This window comes from Podarcis raffonei, chromosome Z (genome assembly GCF_027172205.1).
Source record: "Podarcis raffonei isolate rPodRaf1 chromosome Z, rPodRaf1.pri, whole genome shotgun sequence".
NCBI classification, from domain to species: domain Eukaryota; kingdom Metazoa; phylum Chordata; class Lepidosauria; order Squamata; family Lacertidae; genus Podarcis; species Podarcis raffonei.
The window spans coordinates 1,605,329-1,629,758 of record NC_070621.1 but is presented as its reverse complement, the minus strand read 5'-3'; the positions used below and the strand labels follow the sequence as shown (position 1 = coordinate 1,629,758).

General features: G+C 44.7%; 1 protein-coding gene across 6 annotated transcripts in view; it reads right to left on the bottom strand.

The window, feature by feature from the left end:
• Positions 1–24,430, bottom strand: part of DENND1A (DENN domain containing 1A) — a 260,719-nt gene that overhangs the window by 142,089 nt on the left and 94,200 nt on the right. For 5 of the 6 annotated variants that reach the window (XR_008328483.1, XM_053373721.1, XM_053373722.1 and 2 more), the window contains exon 5: positions 16,906–17,025. The exons of the other annotated variant lie outside the window; for it this stretch is intronic. Coding sequence is in view for 4 of the 5 variants with exons in the window: in XM_053373721.1 (XP_053229696.1) it covers positions 16,906–17,025 (120 nt within the window). In the remaining variant the exon portion in view is untranslated. The remainder of the gene's footprint in view (positions 1–16,905; positions 17,026–24,430) is intronic. 6 annotated transcript variants of the gene reach the window in all.

Below are 24,430 nucleotides of genomic sequence, written 5' to 3'. Positions count from 1 at the left end.
GAAGGAAGGAAGGAAGGAAGGAACTGCCTCCGGAAAGCGACTCTGGGAAGTCTAGTGGCCAAAAGAGACACAGCACTTTTGCCACCTTCCCCCTGAAGGAAGCCAGGGAATAGAGGTGCTTCTTTCCTACACTAAAAGCTGCCTTTCGCTGTCATCACCACTGGGCAAGCGTCTTGCCAAGACATACAGAAAACAGCAGCTGAGGAAGGGAGCTGGAGGAGACAGGCTTTGTTTTCCAGCAGAAAGACCTTCGCCCTTGAAACAAGAGCTTGGAGAAGAGGTGCCGAAAGACCAGAAAAAACTATTTATGTCTGCTACCACAGCTGCCCGAATGATATATACCCAAAATAGGGAAGAGGAGCTGACCCCAAAAAGAGACGATTGGCAACTAAAACTGATGGAATACACAGAGATGGCGAAACTTGCCAGAAGATTAAGAGATCAATGTGATAAACTTTTTGTAGCGGAAGGAAAACAAATATTTGTATATGAAAACAAACTGTAAACAATTAAAAGTGTTAGCAGGATTGATTTAAACACGAGCAGTAAGAAATCTAAGGGAATTAAAAAAATAAACTGGTGAAAAGGATAAATTTGGATATGCAATAAGAATATGATGGAAAAATAAGAAACCACAGAAGGGGAGGAAGGGAAGTTGCAGGAAACATTACTAGATTTGTGTGGATTGACGTTTACTGTTGAATATTGTACAATGGAAAAACGTAAAATAAAATATTTTTTAAAGGGGGCGGGGACAAGAGCTTGAGCTGGGCTCTCTTTCAGCCAGGCCAGCTTCAATCCTGCCTCCTCAATGGGCCGCCCAGCCCTCTCTTTCTCTGCCTCTGAGCCTTCACTCTCCCCTTGTGCTTCTGCTGATGGCTCAAGGTTGCTGTTGGAGTCCCAGCCCCCAGGACCCTTATGGGGATGCACATGTGTGCAGCCAGAGCCCTTAGGTTTGGGGGAGCTGTCAATTCTGGCCTAGGCAACAGGCTCTCAGGGTGCACCATGGCATGCTTTGCATACCAAATTTATACCCTGCTTTTGCATGTTCTCAAAACTGCTTTATAGTCACGTTTCATGGCAGCAAGAGTCAAAACACATACATGACCTCCCCAGGACAGCAGGACAGGGGGCAGCCAGCTTGCCTCACAATGTAAGGACGTTTCCTCATTTTATCTTTTCAGGGAGAAGTCTGCAAGCAAGGAGCTAATGTTATATAGCATGGTTGATTTGCATGACAGTTTTCAAAGTACAAGACATAGGCCTCTGCCCCAGGAATCTTACAGTCTAAAGTTCAACACACAAGAGGCAACAACAGCAGTGTGGTACAGCAGTCAGAGTATTTGGCAAGGATCAAGGAGATACAGATTCAGCCCCCCACCCCCAGCCATCCTTCCTGGAGGGAGGGAGAACATAAGAGCCCATCTTCTGGGCCCATTTTGCCCAGAGTTCTTCTCTCTCCCTCCCCTTGTTGTTCCCAGCAACTGGAATATATGCCCAAGGCGGTATATAGCCATTGTGCCAAGTAGCCATGGGTAAACAAATTCATGGGTGACAGAACTAAGTGCACCATAAAAGTGCTGTACTAGTAGTAGGTGCAACCGTAACAACAGAGGAAAAGGAGGAAAGCAGAGGCCAGGGTAAACTGGGCCTACAAATTGTCCCTCCCAATGGCTGCTCCTTCAAGAGAAGCCAAGCACAGACTCCTTGAAGGACACGTGTTTTACAAGGACTGTATTCCAGCTATAAAGCATACAGCTTTGATCTCAACTAAGTCTATTTTAGCTAGATTGGGCATGAGGAACCTGTGGCTCTCCAGATATTGCTGGACTACAACTCCCATCATTCCTGACCGCTGGCCACACTGGCTGAGGCTGACGGGAGTTCCAGGAACACCTGGAGGGCCACAGGTGTTCCCCAACCATGTTTTAGATTATCATCATGAGAGTTGCCTTGAAATCCTGTTCTGGGTCAAACTTGGCAGGATGCAAATCCAAATGAATAAAACAACTGGTCATAGACTGGCCTTTTAAAATAGGCATCCAGTGCCAGAAAGAGGTCTGCAACCTGTTGAGCTCTCTCCTTTTCTAAGCTTAACCGCCTTTCTTTTGCCCATTTGCTAACCCGATAAATATTAGCGGCTCTCACTTGGCTGCACAACCCTCATTTGATCTGCAGCAATCAACTGAGACACCCAGGAGAGAGGGGGGGAGAGATCAGTGCACTCAACTGGATGCACACTCAAAACATCACTCTTCTTTGTGAAAAGCCTCATTCCAGCATAGGGACACACCCTAAAATGTAGTTTTGGGGGACATGTAAGTACGTCCCCTCCTCTAGGGATGGCACTTTTCTAAGAGCGCTAAAACAGCAATTTCAGCAGAAGCCGTTCACCCAGTGCCCACCCACCCCTTCATCTTAGCTCGACCCACACCAAAGCCTCAAAACATTTTAGTCTCCTCAATAAATCCAATCCAACAATTATTTCAACCATTTTCATATAGCTTGTTCCTATACACGCAACTTTTATATACAGAATATTCAAAGAAGCTAATAAATTTAAGGGGGGAGGAATCAGTGACACTTTGATAATTACACTACGTACTTCACCAGCTTGTGGCTAGGATTATTAAAGGCTGGGGCTTCAAGGCCACACTTCCTGATTCAGAGCTCAGTCTGTCTGCTGCCACAGCTCCCTCAGTATCTCACTCCTGACCCAGGTGAAAGTACGACCCTGGGACAGATGACAGCCTAAACACAAGCAGAGAAAATGTTTAAAAGCTGAAAGGGAGGTGTGGATTTGCTCTATTGCCACATGAAGTACCACTCTGCATTAAAAGCAAGGCAGTGAACCAGGCCTTCCAGGCTCTGGAGTATATGAAGCCACAAGCGCATCTTTAAACCCATTTTGGATGAAAGGAGAAGTGATAAAGCACTACCCAGAATTTGTTGCTGATGGTTTAGGAGGCTGGATTAACAAGACTTGACAGTATTTAAGACAACAACAATAACTTGGGCAATTATTTTTAAAAATAATAAAATAAGCCACTGGTGACACTGCAAAGCCAGCTGGTGCCCGCTTGCTGTGTCCCTTGCCAAACGCATCTGGCTGAAAACAGGGTTTTATTAGGAAGGAATTCTGCTTATCCTCAAAGTCAGCACTGGCTGCTGCGGAAGGGACTGTGAGGAGACAGGCGAGAGCCCACTGCTGCTTTCAAGGGAAGAACTGAAGGCAGCAAAGATGACTTCAGCAAGAACTGCCACCAAAATGCAGCTATTATAAACCTGAGGGAAAGGATTCTGCACAGCCTGCTCCAACATGCACTTCACGTCTGGGATGTGTGTGAGTAGACCAGCGGCTGTTTGCCCAGGACAGGATCTGAGGTGCTGCTGGTAAAGTCTCAGTCCAGGTAACATTGCTGATGTGAACTCCTAGGAAGCAAATGCCTCATTAAGAGAGAGACTCAGTGGACATTGCATTTGTAGATGTACTTAATTTCTGGCACAAATGCCCTTGCTACCAATTAGCTTCCAGGCTCAATTCAAAGTGCTGGCTTTTGACCCATAAAGCCCCACGCAGCTCAGAACCTCTTCCCACACGAACCAACCCAGGCCCTGCAAACATCACCTGAGCCCCTTCTTCAAGAGGACCCTCCCTGGGAGACTCAGAAGGGGGCAGCACAAGACGGGGCCTTTTCAGTGGTAGCAACACACTTGCGGAATGCTGTCCCCTGGGAAGCAAACAATCTCTATCTATTTCTAGGCAGTGGGCAAAGTTTTTTCTTTTTACCTGGGCTTTTGGCCTTTAATTCAAAGGGTGGCACTGTGGCCCCTTTTTAGTGGTGTGTGATCTGTGAGTCCTGCTTTTTATCTGTATAGCTGTGGGTTTATTTTACTGAATATTTTAAATTGGTTTTGATGTAAAGTAACAAGCACTGTTGTTGTTGTTGTTGTTGTTGTTGTTGTTGTTGTTGTTGTTGTTGTTGTTGTTGTTGTTGTTGTCGTCATCAATAAATCTAATAATACAAATAGTAATAATGTGCCTTACCTTGGTTCTGAAGAGGTCCATGCTGTCACAATTTCTAGTGTGGGTTTGTGCCAAAATGCTTTCCATCAGCATATCTCACTGAGTCTGAACAGTGCCCAGAGAAAATGTGCAACTTATTTTTGCCAACCGAAAGTAGGAAGGAAAGTGAGAAGGGATAAAAGAGGATGCCTAGGGCTGGAAGGCCAAAGGGAACTTCTTAGGCAGCAGCACTCTCTGCCCAGGAGCCTGGTGCCTGGGATATTTTTCCAGCACTCGTCTAGCTCTTGCCAGTCATACTGGCAGGATCTATCCAATGGCTGCATCTCTTAATAGCCGCACCACTCATCTAAGCACAGCACAGCAAGGCTTTGGTAGCAGCGTTGTTATAATGCATGCATGCAATTATTTGTATCTCTCTTACAGCACAAAAGCTAGGAGATTTCAGGATTTCTAACTTCTTAACCTCCCTGTTTTTCGGGCGGCGGAGAGGAAAACAAACGAACAAGTTAAGGGGTGGGGTGGCCCTGAGGAAGACGGTGTGGGAGGGGGCCTGTAACTCCCTCAACCATCAAAGACACCTGTGGTATAATTCAAAGCTGTCCTTTTGAGAGGGCTCAAACTGTCTTCTCACCAGGCTCCCCCCCACTGCCCTCCCCCATATTGCAGCACAGAGTGATATTGCAGTACAGGAAAGTTACGTTTTATCTGATGTGTGTGTACACACACACAAACTATGGGCCCCCAAAGCTGTTTGTTCCCCTGTGCCTCGGTGCCCAGCCAGTTGGCAAGGCTAGGCCAGGAAGCTGTCAATTCTGATCGTGTTTGGGCCACAGAGTCCTATTAAAAAAGCCTTGCCGTTGAAGGGGGCGTCCGCTGTTTCCAAAGCATGGGAAAAAGGGGGCTGTGCTTTCCTTGCCTTTGAGCTGGCAACTTGCACTGACTGGGAGTTTTCAAGGAGCTATGAATGAGCTGAACAAAGGAGTTCTGTGGCTAGTTTCTGGCTGAAATCCATGTCAACAGTTCTGAAGGTCACAGGTCATGCTAACTAACATTTATTCCCAGCAAAACCTGCTCCAGCTACAAGCTGTAAGAAGTACAAATTTGAAATCCCCCCACCATAATCCTTCAAGATATTCTGATCCTTCCACATGTTTCTGCTCAATTAAAAAAGAACCTCTCAGTTGCCCACAGAACAGAGAGAGAGAGAGAGAGAGAGAGAGAGAGAGAGAGAGAGAGAGAGAGAGAGAACGAAGATATACACAATCACAATCAACCACTCCTGTTCTTTCCACAACATAAATGGATGAAAGGCAGAGATTGCATCCAACCACATAAGAAAAATAAAGCAAGAAGCTTCAGATAATGCTAAGAGGAACCAAGCTCAGGCAGTTAAATTGTCTTCCCACTGTTAGGCACTTTTGCAGACCAGGTCCTTTTAAATCCAGAATTGTGAAATTCAGCTACTGGAGACTTTGCAGACCCACACATTTGATTTAAAATGGCTATATGTTTTCCATTTCAGGTCCAGGGGCCAGATCGTAAATTTCAAAAATGATTCTCAAGAAACGCCAGAGCCAGGAATTATTTCTTCAGTCCCCACCCTGACACCACGCTCCACAATGCTTTCAGCTGCCCCAGGAAGAAAACACTACTTCCATTCTGAACATCCACTAGGTTATAACTGTAGTCAGGAGTCATCAAGGCTCAGACCTGGAACACATGAAGTAACTATAAACTATAAATACCATCTCTTTGACCAAGTGCCAAGAGCTCTTTTCACCTCTATCTTCAGCCTGCCCTCACACATCTCAAGGAAGGAGTTTCTGAGTCAAATGAGGCAGGCTTGAACACCAGTACTGCTAATTTTTCAATTTAATCTTGCTCCCTTATTGGCCAAAACCATCTGTGCGCATGCCATTCATTCCAGTTGTGTTCAACATGCTCTAATTACTAATTTAAAGCAGGTCCCATGTAAAATACAGAAGCATAAGTCAGTTGTTGCCAAATGCAAGATTGGATTGCTGTACATGGCGGAGGCGGGAGAAAGCGGAGTTTCCTGTGCGTCACAACTCTGCCTTGTTCAGAACGGATCTTTTGCTCTGGTTTTGCCCTTTAAGGCCCTGAAACAGGGATGGGGAACCTATTGCCTTCCAAGTGTTACTGGACTACAACTCCCACAATTCTGACCACTGGTCGTGCTTGGTGGGTCTGATGGGAGTTGAAGTTCAGCAGCATCTGGGGCACCAAAGGTTCTCCACACCTTCCTAACAGGCTTGGGCCTGGGTTACTTGAAGGCACCGGTGGTTTGCTCCGTAGGTCTCTACCCAGACCCAAGAATCACCTTCAGAAGGCTTTCCACAGATTCTCCCGCTAAGTGAGGTGAGGCAAGTGAGCTACTGGGAGTTGGCCTATTCAGTGGTTGTGGAAAGGATTCCCTTTACAGTGGTACCTCAGGTTAGATACGCTTCAGGTTACAGACTCCGCTAACCCAGAAATAGTGCTTCAGGTTAAGAACTTTGCTTCAGGATGAGAACAGAAATCCTGCTCCGGCGGCGCGGCAGCAGCAGGAGGCCCCATTAGCTAAAGTGGTGCTTCAGGTTAAGAACAGTTTCAGGCTAAGAACGGACCTCCGGAACAAATTAAGTACTTAACCTGAGGTACCACTGTACTGGTTTTTGTGCCTTTGAAGTTTCAGTTTTAAAAACATGTTTTAGTGCTTCTTTCTTAACATGATGGACACTGTTGCTGTTTTTATTCTAGTTTAATTCTGATTCTAACCGTTCTGATATGATGTTCATGTTATACTTCAATATTCTGTGGAGTAAAAATGTATGGTTTTATTACTGATTGGCAGGAACAACAAAAAATGTTGTTAAATAAATAAACAGAATATAAAAGTTTCCTAGACAATATAGAAAAGACTGAGGACCAGAAAGGGTGTGACACTCTTGCTTCCTGTTACTGTGGCCCAGTTTTAACTCCCAAAGGCTCTCCTGGCCTGCCCTCTGCTTTCCACAAGACTTCTATCCCTAGCAGAGCCAGGCAATTAGGATAGAGTTTTCCTTGGAATAAGAGCGCCCTTGCAAATCGAAGAGGCAAGCCCACCCCCCTTTCCAATAGCTTGAATAGTGCTGCAAGAAGGGTGACCACGCAACCCTGACATAAGAGATATCACCCCAAGACAGATGGCCAGCCAAGGCTGAACTCTCTCTTATGCCAACACTGCTTGGTCATCCTCAGCAACTGGTTTTGGGGGAAATTCTGTGTGTGAGTGTGTGTGTGTGTGCACATTCATGCTCGCAAGCTCGCTTGTGTAGCTCAAACACGAAGAGACCAAAATTCAAATGTACAAAAATCACATATTTCCAATTATTCACATCCAACAAATGTTATTCCAACAGCAAATAAACTAAGCCCACTTTTCAGCTAAGGTAAGTTTCAATGAACTACCCTTTTTTAGTGTCTGTTTTTCAGGATGTTGATCAGCCATTCTTTTCTTGTGAGGTTAAAAACAACTTTGCAACAGTCAAGCACACACAATTCTACCTGGAACCAATGAAACATTATTACATGGGAGACAAACCCAGCTCTGGAGCTCCATTGAATATTAGGGCAATTCTACCCCACAGGAAATAAACCTGCATTCGGGTCACACTGTTAGTGCATTGCAAAATGGTTGCCCTTTGATGCGGATGTGGGAAACTTGTGTGCAATTCCCCACCCCACCTCCTGCCCATGCTCAGAGGGTGGCCTTAGGCAATACAAAAGCCTTTGCCCTACCTTACGGGGATGTTGTGTGAGAATGAATTAGCGGAGAATCGTTCACACATTTTGTACCCTGGAAGGTGTGCATTCGGACTGTGTTTTAGCATATATTGGCTTATATGCCAAACTGTCTATTTTAAATTTGTTAGTTATAAAGTAAGTCATATATTTAAAATAAAATAAAAGGGCAAGAGAAACAGATGCTATTCCAGAAGCTAATAGCAACTAAACAAGTTATTTGGAAGCACAAGCAAGAGCCCCAGTTCTCTTTGTGTATTTCTTCACTTCATCCCCAAAACATCCCAGACATTTTTTACTCTGCTGCCTTTGCTACTGGAGGTGTGGGAAGTTAGTGCTGAAAAAGCTGTGCAAAATTGCATGAAGCCAGGCATACCAACATATTAGCTGATTGACAAGATTCAGTTTATAACACTATATGTGCCCATTTAGCAGGGGGTAGGGGCAGAAAATAGTAGTGGCTGGGGTAAATAGGAAACCCAGGTTTCACACACACACAAGCAATTAATGGTTTGGAGAACATCTTGACACAGAGGGGGGGAAACAAAAACCATATGAAAAGCAAACTATGAGTACAGAATCTAATCTTATACCAGCGTTCCAGCCCCCAGCTAAATATGAACATACAGTGGTACCTCGGTTTACGAACTTAATCCGTTCTGGAAGTCCGTTCTTAAACCGAAACCGTTCTTAAACTGAGGCGCGCTTTCCCTAACGAGGAAAGCCGCCAGTGCCCTTCCATTGTTCGCAATTTGTTCTTAGAGCCAGGTAAAGTTCGCAAACCAAGAGACTATTTCCGGTTTTGTGGAGTTCGTAAACTGAATAGTTCATAAACAGGACTGCTCTTAAACCGAGGTACCACTGTACTGGCTTTTATTAAAGTAAGCTTTAGAATCTGCATTAGGAAGAGGTAAATCTCCATATACACAAAAATAAAGTCTTGCCATCCTAGGAGAGATTAATGTTGACATAGAGATATGTAGGTTTCTTATAGATTTGTTATTTATAAATGAAAGTCAAAGGAAGCTTGGGTTTGGTTTAAGCAAAAAATGAAACATTTTCACAAATAACTATATCTTAAGTATTTTCTCCCCCCTCAGATAAACTAGGTATGCGGGGGCATAACAGTTATTTCTAGCTAGTTATTGGAAACAATAAGAGACTTGGTTAAAAATACTGGATGAATAAAGGGGCTTCAGAATAATTCAGAGCACACACGGAACACCGAGAAGTTGACTTCAGAGACGCTCGCTCAGAAACAGCATGGATTAAAACCCATAAATTATCCCTTGAACTTGGAATTGGTTAACAAATATTCCTTTTGCATCAAGTATAGCAACGGATTTCAAATCAAACGATGGCTCAGAGGGCATTTTCTGCAACTGCTGAATGAAACTGAGAAATGTCCTCTTTCTTACACCTTCCAACAATTTAAAATTCAGTTTTTCTCATTCCCACCACAACCACCATTTAAAAGGGTTGGGGGAGGGAGAGAGAGAATATCTTTGATTTCCCTGCACAGATCAAGTAAACAAAAATCCCAGGCCAAAATTACAGCATATTCATAACCTCAAACACTTATTTCGGTAAGTTTATTTCCTTTCAATTTACATTATACATTATTTTATCTTTTCACAGTCTGCTTCGACATTCAAATACAGTGCTGAGGTGCCTTTCTGGTTTCACCTCAAACATTTCAGAGCTGCATATTTCACAACACAGCCCTTCAAGGAGGAATAATGAAAACAAAACAGCCATGGCTTGTAGTTCACTTGTGAGGCTCTTCTTCTCTTTAACAAAGGATTTTCCTCACTGCTCTCAATGGCTGACCAGTTTCTTGCAACAAACAATGGAAATATTTCCATAGATTGGGTGGGGTGGGGAAGGAGGGGTGCTTGTGGCAAGAGAAATTTAAGAAAGTCTCAGACCAAGGAAAACATTGTTTATGTCCTCAATCCAGAGACTGTTCCTCCTTCATGAATTACAACTATCTGAGCTGGATTTGAAAACAAGAGAGGAACAAATTAATTCAACCTAAATCAAGCAAGAAGGGAAGAAAACCTCTAACTTAGGCAATATTATTTATACATGTCAAAGCAAAACAGAGTTTCTTATAGTGCGTGGTCAATACAAAACAAACTTTATCCACCTAGTAATAAAAGATTTTTCCCTGAAGCCAACTGCAGCGACACAGTTCCCATGTGCATTTTTAACAAGTCAGTCTCAACATCAACATACATGAAGGGGCTCCCTCCTCTTTTTTTATTTTATTTTTGCCTGTCAGGTCTGCTGAAAGCCAATGGGAGGCCCCTCAGCGACTCTGTTTTTCAGGGCTGGGAATGTGGCTGGCGATTCCACAACTAAAGCTTCCGTTATCTGTAATTTTTCAAATCTGCCTGCAACTTCTTCTGTGGACCCATGCAGCGCATATTCATGCCCACAACAATATGCCACAGCCCCCTGCCTCACCCAGCAGCCACTTGCCACTCGCCAGCCCCTGTTGCAGGAGGGAAAGACGGACCCATGCGTTGCCAGAGCAAAGCTGAAGAGGCATCACCTGCTGCAATTTCAGCAGGCCTTTAAACACCCAATTCTTCTCCATGGGAAAGGGAAAGGCAAGGTTTCCATACAGGAGTTAGCAAGCAAAATGTTTTATTATTCCTTTTCGCTTCCACAGGATACAGAAGGGCATCCAATACTTGCCACATTTATGAGCCTTCTAGTTCACCTCACAGGTCAAAAGCACAACTTTGCCACAGTAGTAGTGGGGATTTCTTCCCATCTCAAACACCTCCAAACAGAGGGCTGCTTGTATCTGGTATTTATTTAAAAATCAGGTGCCCTGCCACTGGTGCTGTTTTTAAACCTCTGCTCTTCTAGAACAGTGCTTTCTGGCCAGCTTCACACATCATGAGATAAACTATAGTTAATGGTTTGCCGTGAACATGCCTATCTTTGCTGTTTACTCACCCTTCAGAACACAAAGTGCAATTTCTAGTTTAGCCTTATATCAGAACAAGGCACTGTGGTTTATTTCACTACAATGAACTACAATCAGTAGTAGTAGTAATAAATAATGACAACAACAACATATTATTTATACCCTCTGGGCGGTTCCCAACAGAATATTAAAAACACGATAAAACATCAAACATTAAAAGCTTCCCTAAACAGGACTGCCTTCAGATGTCTTCTAAAAGTTTGGTAGTTATTTTTCTCTTTGACATCTGGTGGGAGGGCATACCACAGGGCAGGCATCACTACCGAAAAGGCCCTCTGCCAAGTTCCCTGGAACCTCACTTCTCACCGCCAGAAGGGCCTCGGTGCTGGACCTCAGTGTCCGGGCTGAATGATAGGGGTGGAGACGCTCCTTCAGGTATGCTGGCCCGAAGGCTTTAAAGGTCAGCACCAACACTCTGAATTATGCTTGGAAATGTACTGGGAGCCAATATAGGTCTTTCAAGACTTGTGTTATGTGGACTCGGCAGCCGCTCCCAGTCTAGCTGCCGCATTCTGGGTTATAGTTTCTGGGTCACCTTCAAGGGTAGCCCCATGTAGAGCGTACTGCAATGGTCTAAGTGGGAGATAACCAGAGCATGTACCACTCTGGTGAGACAGTGCGCGGGCAGGTAGTGTCTCAACCTGCGTACTAGATGGAGCTGGTAGAATTGACCTGCGCCTCCATGGACAGCTGTGAGTCCAAAATTACTCCCAGGTTGTACACCTGGTCCTTCAGGGGCACAGTTACCCCATTCAGGACCAGAGAGTGCCCCACTCACCCCTGTCCCCCCAAAACAGTACTTCTGTCTTGTCAGGATTCAGCCTCAATCTGTTAGCCGCCATCCATCCTCCAACTGCCTCCAGACACTCACACAGGACCTTCACTGCCTTCACTGAGTCCGATTTGAAAGAGAGGTAGAGCTGGGTATATCCGCATACTGATGAACACCCAGCCCAAAACCCCTGATGATCTCTCCCAGCAGCTGAATGTAGATGTTAAAAAGCATGGGGGGAAGGACAGAACCCTGAGGCACCCCACAAGTGAGAGCCCAGGGGTCTCAGCACTCATCCCACACCACCACTTTCTGAACTAGGTGGATAAAGAGATCTTGGGGTCCTTACCAGGCCCCAATGGCAAAGGTGGTTGCATTAAATTGCAAACCACCTGAAAGAGTCTCCTGCTGCTATTTTCTGCAGATGCAACAGAGGCGGCGAAGAAGGTCCTCTTCGCCATCACTATCGCCACTTGGTAGGCTCAACGTTGAGCTCTAACCCGTGTCCGGTCAGATTCAGAGTAAGTTTTCCGCCACTGGCACTCCAGCCGTCTCAACGATTGTGTCATCGCCCACAGCTCTGGGGGAAACCGGAGCTCCATGCAATCAGAGAGGGTGCTTCGGAGCCAGACAGTCGATAACCCTGGTTAACTTCTCATTCCAGCAGGCCACCAGGGAATCAGCTGAAAGGCCATCAACATGGGATAAAACATCCCCTACCACTCTCTGGAAACCATTTGGATCCATTAAGTGGCGGGGCGGACCATCCGATTCGGTCCCACTTCCCTGCAGAGGGTAAGGATCGCGGAGAAGTCCAGTTGCACCAGAAAGTAAGACAAGAACATACCTTGGATGCATACTGTGGGATTTGGGGATTAAAACAAACCTCAGTAACCATTTCAGGCTTAATATTAAAGCCAGGGATGAGCAGAGAGGGGTGAAGCAAGTGTCTTGCCGTGACATGCAGGTGCAGGCTCTCTTCAAAGAGATAGGTGGTCATGCACTACACCCATATAAACCAGAGTGGGGAACACCAAACATAAACTATAGACACAGCAATTCCAATAAAAACCTTAACACAAAATAAAAAAATCAGGATGAACTCTGCTCCTCCTTACTACAAAAACCAGAGCCTAATGCATCAAAAACCCAGGACATTAAACGTCTGACTAAAAAGGGTCATTTTAGCCGGCTCTGAAAACAACCAATATTAGTTTGTGCAAGACACATGTACATACTACTAAACACAATCCGGTCATCACCGCAACAAAAACTTTAAACAAACTCAACAAACTCTTGCTTCAGGTATCATTTTATCGCTTTAATACTTATATCCCACACTTCAATGCTAATGGCACTCCTAAAGAAAACAGCTAAAAGCATGCGCGCGCGCGCACACACACACACACACACACACACACGGCTTGAGAAATCATTGCAGTCTTGATCAACAAACAGAACATTTCATCCAGATCTGAATTCCAAGACTGAATTCTTCCATGATTTTCAAGACCTCATGGTCTTTTATTACGGAGAAGAGATGTGTGTTGCTGTTTTAATGAGGGAGCTGTGATAGAAGTTCATAAGCGCAGGGATAGCAGACAGGAGGGGAAATCTCTTCAAACACAAGAATGTGGGGGTATCCTATGAAACCAATCAGAAGTAACTAGAAGACAGACAAGAGGGAGTATTTATTCACACAAAGCATAAATAACTTGAGAAATTTTTTGCCAGGACTGAAAGAAAGACTGCTTTAAAAGAAGATTAGAAAAATGCACAGATCAGGAGTGGGGAACCTGAGGTTCTCCAGGTGTCACTGAACGGCAGCTCTCACCATCCCTGACCACCGGCTCTGCGGGCTGGAGCGAAGCGAAGCTGCAGGATCACAGGTCCCCCACCCCTGGTCTTTGGTGCCTGTTTATTTTCCTATAATTGTTAAACATGGGACATCATAATTCAGAGGCAGCCTCCCTCCAAAACATGAGCTGCATTTCACAGCATGTCCTCCTGGCATGCTACAGAGACATCTACCAGGTCACTGCTGGAGACAGAATGCTGGGCAACAGTCACTGTTCACCTGATCCAGTAAAGTGGCTATTAAAACATAAAATAAAAATCCTCATATTCTCACCAGAGAATAAAAGGGAGCAAGCTGGGACAGAGGAAACAAAGATGCAGTAGGATCAAATGTAAGTTTTGTGCGCTTTAAAGAAAAAATTAGTACCACCATTTTAGAATAACTAATGGTATTATTGATACTTTTTACAAAACAAGGTTTACAGAATGAAAAATGAGGCAGGGAAGGACGAAAAAGGAGTTGTGTATTAAAAGGAAGTACATTTTTAGTACAGATAAAAAGATATAAAATGCAAGGGTCTTCCTATGAAAAATATCCTGTATCAGGAAGTGAGAGAGGAAAAGCAGCAGAATCTCTGTTTGAACCTTCCTATTAAGAATACTCATTCAGTTTTCATTGCGATTTAATAGTGCCAAGTTGCTTTTAAATTCAGAGAACATGCTTGCTGCAATGCCTCTTCCTTTAAATTCTCAAAAAAAGGTGGTGTTTTTTTAATCTTGCAGTGGGTAAATTGCAGGTTTTTAGGAAGATATATTTAATATAGTTTGGAACTTCAAAATCACAGAAGACAAGCTGACTGGGAAGAAGATGTGATGTGCTTTGTGCTCTGCAGCGCCCTCTGCTGATAGCAGAGCAGAGCAAACATCCTTCGTTAACCTAAAGGAACCAGTCAGTAATCCACACACAACATTTAAGCATGTCACAGAATAAGTTTCAAGACTCATTAGAAGCAGCCCTTGAGGAAATGGGGAACTGTGGTTTGCCAAGGAAACTATAAATGCTAAGCCACAGTTACAAATGATCTGCTTTGATCTCCAGGATCAGCTGAGAGAAGCTTTCCACCAATTCTTTCTGGGCAGCAATGTGAAAAATGACTGTGCCTGAAAGCACTCAGGGCCCCTCAGAGTTAGATGGGATTCCCTTCTCTTAGAGGCCCAGGGGAGCCCTGACCATTGGGAGGACATTAAACCTTGGAAACATTTGCATGCTCTCCATGCAGAAACGTGCCGTTCTCATGTCCCATAACAGACACACCTTCTCAGCCAGCAAACACCTTCTGAGAAACCTGGAGACCAAGCCTACCAGATGGGAGCCTTGGGGCACTGGGACCTCCCAGGCCTAGTGATGCTGCCAGGACGATGCAGCCACGCCAGCCGACTGAGATCAGCAGCCGGGTGCTTTCAGCAACTCCATCTTCAAAACAAACCACAAAACTGACAGACCAGTGAAAGATTTAGATGGAACCAATTTCCCTTCAAGGATCTCTTACATCCACTTTATTCAAAATAAATTTTACAATCGCCCAGGGATTACGTGCGGCCACAGTTCCTCCTTTGAAAAGTAGCTCCTTTCCAGCACAGCAGGAGAGAGCGGGGTCTTATGCCTGTGCTGCGAGTCTTGAGAGGAGAGGGAGGGCCATAGTCAGCGGTGGAGCATCTGCCTTGCAAGCAAGAAGCCCCAGGCTCCATCCCCACTGGTCTCTCCAGGTAGTTGGAAGAGAATCCCCTCTGAAGTCCTGGAGAGCCTCCTGCTTCCTTTCCAGAGCCACCACTGTTTTTAACAATAACCCAAGGAAACTATATTTACTCAGACAAACCTCATTGAAGTGCAAACCCAAGGAAACAATAACCCAAGGAAACCAGCCATGCCCTAACCTCCCAGAGTTCCAAGCAAGGGCAGCCTGGGCTGGTGAGGTGTGATTTTGGCCCAAGATAAACATAGTGGGTGGAGGAAAAACTGCTGCTCACCAGGCTCAACTCCACAACTCATCTTCAGGACCGGGGCCAAGTCCAAGAGCACAAGTAGTACAAGAGCACAAAACTGTCCGAGGCACCATATTTTTGAGCAACATTTATGTGTGGCAAAGTGGCAGTGGACAGGTTTTATTTTCCTCCCAGCCCCTGTACGGGTGATATAATTTGGGTTTTTCTATCTGGATTTTCCACTTTAGGCACCAAAGCATTATTGGTCAAGTGCTTGATGAGCCTTCTTCACTTATCAAAAGCTTCCGTCCTGGTTTAGGAGCAATTAGCCACGAGGGTCATTCTTGAGGAAACGGATGCAAGAGGAACATAGGTGCACTGCAAGGGCCAGGGATACAAAACAGAATACAGCCTGTGCCCTTAGTAGTCTTTGTAAACAAGGTCAGCTTATTTACGCTGCAAAATATGTAGGGTCGTGGTGCCTCAGTTCTGGAACACCCTCTGCCTGGTGTCATATGGCTGGTCACATGTTTCTTTGTCACTGTTCAGTGAGAACGGGCTCATTTTTTCTCGTTTTGCTGGCTATGGTTAGAATGTTTTTGAGCAGGGGGTTGTTGTTTCATAGTAATGATGTTGTGTTCTTGTAATTCGATATTGGTGAGATTTTACTGTTATCTTAATTGTGCTCTGTGGTTTGTAATGGTATGATTTATTTTTACGTAAACAGCTTTGAGGTCACTTGTGGCAAAATGGTGTATATAAGCACATTGTTGTTGTTGTTGTTTCAATCATTGCTGAGATGTGCAGCACTCATTTACATGCATATACACTCTTGCACTGTTTATTCATGTGAATGTTACCAAAATAGAGTGTGTCCGAACCCTTCCCAGGGCACCTCAGTGCACCACAGTCAGGGCATACCTCTCTCTTTCTTAAAAACTGAAGCTCCTCATGGGAAGGAGGAGGAGGAGGAGGAACTGTCCTCCTGTAAAATGAAGTGAGTGCAAAGGATATGGGAGCCAGGCAAACACCCTCCTGATTAATGCCAACAAAAGTGGCCAATGCAGATTGCCTTTTTTCACACAGCAACAGTCTTGTGGCATGCTTGAGAATGACATGATGTGTGCCGACTCCCAAGGAATACCTCTCTTGTTCCAATCAAAACTCCTTCACAGAAAAATTACCTATACAGACTTCTACGCAGCCAGTTTGTGGCAGCAACTGTCCTCTCTCACAGCCAGTTCATCACAGGGACAAGGCGATGATTCTCCCATCAACTCAGAAACAACTGAGTCAAAAAAATTTTAAAATGCTGATAACAGGAGAGAAAGAACGCCGGAGCACAAGAAGTTTTCTGGCACACACACACATGCGCGCACACACACACATCTCCTGAAGTGCAGTGACTTCCCGAGGAACAGATAGGAAAGTGATTCTCTTAACAGCTGGAAAGTGTTAATTAAAAGCAACAGAAGCAGGATGTCAACATTGCTTCCCAGAGCAAGGCAGTGGCGGCAGCAGAAGGGCTGCATTCTGACTTACCTTAAGATACAGAAGCAAGTCTTGGCCCCCGACGATAAGCGGCAGAACCCAAACCTCTGCTTGCTGTCAATGTCTGTGAGCACAAAAGTGAAGTTCTGGCCAACTTGGCCAACTGTGAGGCTGGAAATGGGGAGAACAAAGGAATCTATTAATGGGCTGTTCATTGCAAGCACGCCAAGTATCTAAACAGACTTAAGTCATTGAACCAGCAGCACTTCCTCTCTCTGTGCCGCTTCTGAGAGAAGGAAGGCAGGGAAAGGTCCAGTTCAGCTGGACCCACCGTGGTAAGTACAGTACTACCTAGAACCAAAACTGCACCAGCCCCAAACCTTTGAATTTAAGGATCCCTTAAATTTATGATACTGAGGCAGAGCCAACATCCCACGTGTGTTTGCTGAATCACCTCCCCCCTGGCTTCTTTGCAGATTATAACCTTACAATTTAGGAAGAGTTTCATGATTCACATTTATTAATAAATAGTACGAACCACAGGGACAACCACCACAGCACTAGCCATAATACTAATACTCTAGTGTCATCACTGTACACAGTTGGGATGGAGCACCTGTGGCCCCCAGGTGTCACCCCAGCCCACATGGCCAGTGCTCAGGGGTGATGAGGACTGAAGCCCAGCAGCTTCTGGGGGGCCGGCCACATGACTGCTTTACCAAGCCCAAGAGGACAGGTCTCTGTCCTGAGGGGCTTCCAATCTAAAATTCAACCCAAGGGAGAAAACGGGGGGGGGGGGGGGAGAAGCAAGGATAAACAAGGGGAAATAGGCAGTTTTAGTCAAATGGATTTAGTCAAATGGATTTATCATGGGGTAACAGTCAGTGCTTCAGTAAAGGAAACAGGTATGCCAACAGCCAGATGAGAGCAATGTGTCAGTTCTGCCAAAATTAGTTTGAAAGATAGGGGGGTGCATCTGAGCATGCGCAGAGTGTCTTTCCCTTAAATTTGGGATTGCTAAAGATAGGCTTCCACGACCTCTCTCCACCACTGGAAATTAGCCACTGAGAAATAGCACAATCACTCAAGGTAATTTTAAAGAAGCCAAATGGCCTTCTGAAACACTGCAGACTTTTCAAAAGGCATTCTGCCCCCAACACAGAGCGAATACGTAAGATGATGTCTCCTATGACAACATGTATGCATTGTCAAACAATGCTTTTTGCTTCAGTTAATTAAGATTATGATGATTAACTAATACTTCTTTAAACAGGTGACAACCCTAGTTTTTAATAGATTGATCTAACCCAGCTTTCCTCAACCTGGTCCATCCAGTTGTTACAGTTCCCACCACAACCTAATCAGCCAAACATTGCAATCCTACTTTATATAAGTGTGTTTCTGCAGAAGACTTGTTTGGTGGCAAATACCATCTAACACCTTCTCAGCTAGACAAGGCCAGTGTTTTGGGTCTGACCTTTCGTGGGAAGTTATTTGTTTGTGTTAAGGATGTCATCACTAACAGAGATTCCGAATTACTAAATCTTTTTAAAAGCCAGCCATAAAACTGGCTAGGTAGGGGAAAACCCAACATAGCTGAAGAACTGCATAAGCCTTTTGGCTGTTGTGGCCAAAACTGCAAGTTTCAGCCAGGTATGTGAAGACACTACCCAAAGAAAAAATGTTATCTCTCTAACTAGGCCTTCCCGTTAATTAACAGAAAGGTTATATATCTTATTTAAGAGAGATTTTAAATTCCATTCTATGTAACCAGGTATTTGATACTGCTGATTACCACCAAATGAAGACAACTAGTTTTAGGTCTGTTTGTCCTAGGTCTTTGGGTATATAATTATAGGTGGATAACATTATTATTATTATTATTATTATTATTATTATTATTATTATTATTATTAAATTTACATGAAGCTTTCAAACTATGTAACACAACCAACACAGTTATGCAGCACTCTCTCTTTTTTTAAAAAAAAAAATTAGACTCTATGTCTAGAATAGAAAGCTTTGAGTTTTCTCAAGAAACAGCGAGAGAACTTTTGGTTACTTCTTTTTTAAAGCTAAAGTATTCATTTAAGGGGGAAAACTGCACACAAAGGGGATGCTGTGTTTCCAGGTTTGGATAACATTTTATACTTTTAATAATACCTCAGTTCAAAAACGTTCAGACCCATTTCCCCAAGTTTACTACAAGTAAAAAAAAAAATCACTGTATTCCAGGGACAAAAGGGGGGGGAATTAAATGGGAGCGCAGAATATGCCCTAACAAAAAGGCGCAGCCTTTCCTTTGAATTGTGCCTGAATGCTGAACTCTCCAGAGTCCTCCTCCAAGAGGTGCTGTAGCAGCAAGACTGCTCTTCACCAAAGCTCGCCCTCTCTGCACAATTGCTCCAAAGCACATCCCACACACCAAGGAACAATCTTGATAACACGGTTCATATCTGGGCCTTTTCTGAAAGTTATGATCAACTTGCACTCTGCGGCAAGGTGCCCATTTGCCTTGCCTACAAGAGAGCAAACAATGCAACAATATTGTTTGACAATGCTGGGCCCCCTCCTGCCTTGCAAAGGAGCTCAACTCTATAGGAGCAACTCCTCAAATCCCCCTAAAAAAAATACATCTCTGGCTAAAAACCGAAGCAGAGCAGGGGGAAGAAAGGCACCAGAAGCTAAAAGCAGGGGTACAAAGCCTCCTTTCCCAACACTATAATTAGTAAAGGATATTACTGCTAGCAGCTTGATACCTCTCTCATAAATAACAGCTTGCTTTATACCATGTGTGAAACCTATTACTTAAAGCATGAATTTCCAGAATGGGGTACAGGAGGAAAAACGTATATAACATGCAGCCTAATTTCTTTATGCTTTGCCAGGTTTTTGTGAATGCCACATCACACACAGGCAAATTGCAGGCTTGTGATCCTGAGCTCACTCCTACAGAACAATCCGGCATGGCTCAGAGACAAAGCAGAGACTGGATCATTCTTCAAGAAGGCCAAAGGCGAACAATACTTAGCATGTATAGAGCACTTTCAGCATTCAAAGTGCTATATACTTATTTTCAAGAAAACCTCAGCGCAACTCCATTAAGGGTTAGGTCAGAAATATTATCCCCACAGAAGCAGGGGGCTGAGGCTTCGAGAGTGACCAGCTACCCTAAGGCCACCTGGAAGATTTGTGGCTAAGCTGAAATTGAACCAGTAGCCTTGAAGTTTCTTCCTTATGGAAACTTCACAACAACAGCTTTTCTGATGCGTGGAGTAACTCTTCGTTCATTCATACAGTTGTCTTGCTAACTGCTGCATTTGTAAATAAATTTATGGTGGCACACTGTTTATTCTTCAACCTGGGTTACCTTATACCCATTAGGTAAAGGTAAAGGGACCCCTGACCATTAGGTCCAGTCGTGACCGACTCTGGGGTTGCTGTGCTCATCTCGCTTCACTGACCGAGGGAGCCGGCGTACAGCTTCCGGGTCATGTGGCCAGCGTGACTAAGCCGCTTCTGGCAAACCAGAGCAGCACACAGAAATGCCGTTTACCTTCCCGCCGGAGCAGTACCTATTTATCTGCTTGCACTTTGACGTGTTTTTGAACAGCTAGGTTGGCAGGAGCAGGGACCGAGCAACGGGCGCTCACCCCGTCGTGGGGATTCGAACCGCCGACCTTCTGATCGGCAAGTCCTAGGCTCTCTGGTTTAACCTACAGTGCCACCCGCGTCCCTATACCCATTGGGAGGGATGTCTAATTGCTCAACCCACTTTTTGAAGGTTTGCAAACCAAGATTTTCTCAGAACTTCCATCTGTCAAAATGTAATATGGGCGGGAAAAAACAAAATAAACTATAGGGAAGGCAGAAGGGCCGAGACTAAGGAATCTGGTGCAAGAACCCTCTTCATGTAAAAACCTATAGGATGACATTATACTAGTCTCTCTGCCTGCCTTGTACACCATCTGCAGAAAGATCAGGCTCAAACCCAGCATCACCCTTACACCAGAGGTTGTAAGGGTGGATAAGTACTGCCTGCTAGACACCTTATGAAATGTCTAGAGCACTTCATTCTGTGGGCACTTATCTGCAAAGCAACTGCTCTCTCCTTGGGTCTGGGCTTTGAAACTTTATTCACAGGAGAGTGAGACTGGCAGACATAAAGACCTCTCAGCAGGAGATTGGGCCAGGTAAACACCCTTCTGAATTCAACCCCCTAATTCTCTCTAAAACCTATGATGAGATCCAGGTTCCCTATTATTAACATGCAGCTTGGACCCACAAGTAATGCAATCAGGAACTAGGGAGGCATCCTCACCAACGTGGGAATCCTGTGAACAGCCGAGGCAAAAGGCCATGTCTTCTCCAGATGAGAAAACGGGAGCCTGAGAATGAGAAGGCAGCAGAGAAGGTCCCAGCAATACAGAAAGGGAGAACAAACAAGCAATGCTTTCAATGCCAGGCCTCTGCCTAGGAATCTCCAAAGACCCTCTCCAATGGCCATTCTACTTTGTCTGTGGATGCAAGGTTACTATGGTGATTCAATGCTTAATTTTAGTAAGAGGAAGGTTAGAGGATGAGAGACATATGCCACGCTGGTCCACAATTAAAACCAGAGCATTTATGAGGTGGGCACAACTTTTATGACAAAAGGAGATTGGTTTTCATTAACTTGCTAAGGCACTAAGATAAATCTGAGTCTCCCTTTTCCACAAGTGAGAACCTCTGGTTCAATGATCCCTGAGGAATGGGGGCAGGAACAGTCTCTTCTATGGTTCAGCGCTGTGCTAGTAGCTGGAGCTGCAAAACCAGCATCTAGGAATTCCCTAAGCAGGGAAGTCAACATTGTGCAGGCCAAGAAAATATCCTGCTGGCCAGGCAGTCAGGGCCCAGACAACACAACCATTCACTGCTCTGCCGTATGCCAAGCTGCAGCTGACGACTCCCCAGGAACCTCACTCAGCTCTCCTTGCCCAGAGACAGATTCCCAAACTTACCAGTCACATCACGGCTCCCATCACCATCTGCACCACCCCCACTTGTCACTTTTTACCAGGATGACAAGGAACCATTTGTGAGTACTCTGGGATTGGTCAGTCAACCAGCTACCAATCCACCTATCAGTTACCTCGTTCAACCCACATTTTACCAGCTTCCTCGCAAGAATATCACGGAATACTTTGTCAATAACCCATTCCTTTTTGTGAATGATGAAACAGCCACAAAACAGCAAGGACTCCAGCTGGGCCACCCAAAAGAGATGGACAGGATGAGCATAGCAAAACTGGAAGCCACCCAGAGTGGCAGGGGCACCCTGTCAGATGTGCTGGGTACAAATATATTATTATTATTATTATTATTATTAGCCATCGGGAATTGTGGGAAGCCCCCAGAGTGAGCCAAGAAAGGGCACTGAAGGTAGGCAGAGAGGGGGGGGGGCTTTTTCCCTTCCCAGAGCAAACAGTGATTATTTCACCAAGACCATCTCTGGGTAATGCTTGCCAAAATTACAGCATTATCTCTAGTTATTCTTTTATTCAATTAAAAGTTCAAAGAATCATGAAACTGAGATGAAAGGAACATGGGGTGGGGGAGACAGGCCAATGTTCGAAGGCAGGACCATTCTCCACCAGCGCCAAGGCCTCTCAGCCTTTCACTCCATCCCAAGATCCACCTTAGCTTGTGCCAAGAAACAGATGTTAGCTTCCTTCCAGAAAGGGACCTGCCCAGAATTGATTGTCTTAATCAGAGTTATAAACCTGGGGCTGTTCAGATCCGCATAGGAAGAGGTAGGGAAGTAATTGACAAAGCTCATTTCTGCTTCCAGTGTATGAGTCTTTTTAAGTTGCAACGGCAACAAAATGGTGATGAGAGGATGGAATCAGACTCCCCTACCCCTAAGCCCTGCCACAGAAATTCATGAGGTTTTGCCACATTCCTCTTCCACTGGGATCTTTTTATTTAAGAAGCTGCACAGATACACAGGCAATTCAGCAGAAGACCAGTGTATCTACAGGGCAGGGAAGGAATTCAGTGGTTGATTTCTATGGGGAGGGGGTAGGTCCTGGAGCTGAAGCTTATTGTGAGCCCCCTTCCACACTAACATGAAAGCTCTGTAGCATCCCCAGACACAAAGGACTCTGCACACCACCAGAGGCACTCTTTTCTTCATTATTTCGCTTGTTCCAACAATTGAGTCCAGCATTCAAAGCATAAATTACAATTGAATACAGCATTCAAAGCATAAATTAAGCCCCGGCAAAAGTGTGTGTGTGTGTTTGCGTTGTATATACAAAAAATATCAACCAGTTATGCAAACAGGGTTGGGGTGAGTTAAAGAATGGGCTGATGCTATTAAAATGCCCAACTCCTGTGTTTATCCTCATGTCAGTAGAGTTTTACTTTGTTTTTTAAAAGAGATTTTTGGCTTTTTAAAATATATAAAGAACATATTGATTTATCCCCTGGGTACATATTCAGTCTGGCCTGTGGGGTAAAAATGATAGGTGAACAAATGCTCAGAGGAAAATACAAGTATGAATTGCAAATAATCATGATTTATTCAAGGGTGGGGGTGGGGAGACCCTCCTCCATGCAGATGCCATGCAAATTCCACAGAAATGAAGAAAACATGTTTCTGGAACGATTGTGATTAAGATCAGATTTAGATTATGGCCAAAAATAGTTCTTGATGTTAGCTACTGCAAGTCTAAGGAGATGGAAGCCCGGGAGCAGCAGGGGTACCACTTCACACAATGTGAATATTTACTACCAAGTGAACGAGGAAATACTGCTGTTAAAAAGTCGGCAGCAAGAGCATCTGCTTCTTCTAGATATTTGCACTAGAAGACCAGTTGTGTGGTTTAAGACCATGCTTTCCATCCGCTGCCGAGCCCAGGAGGAAGGTGTTCTTGGCAATTCGCTTCCTTCCCCTAAAGGCTCAGCAGAGCTCATCTTGCTTGGCCACATCCAGGGTGAAGGCAGCATAAGGAAATACCAATACACAAGGCAAAAGGGAATTTTGCTTTTTGATAGGTATCTGCTATCATTTCTGTAGCTGGGTTAGAGATTTGAAAGTGCTTACCTGGCCCAGAATGGGGCACGTTAAGAAGCAAAAATAAGTGAATCAGCTATATTATCATCACTATCATCTCAGTATTCCTAGCTCAGGAAAAAGAGTTCCCAAAGAGAAGGTCACAGGCAAACTATTTGGCTAGTACTAACACAGCTGCCCCAAATATTCCCCATTAATATATGAAGCCCCCTTCCAGTGAATTGGATGGCAGTCCAGTTAGCCCACTACGGCCTCCTCAGGCTAGAAGGAGTTCTTCAAGGTCTCAGGCAGAGAGGGGCTTTTCCCATCACTGGCTATGTGGTCAATTTGAGTGGTGACGCTGGGGGTAGGACTTTCTGCAGCAAAGGCTGCACTCCACCACTCAGCTCTCCAGGTGAATTTCATATGGATATTCATGCCAAAACTAGCACCAAAGGAGAATGGATGGGCCAACGTTGCGTGGATGCCGTCTCTACGTCAGGAGGAGCTGGGCGGTTAAATGGCCAGCGGCTGCTGCTG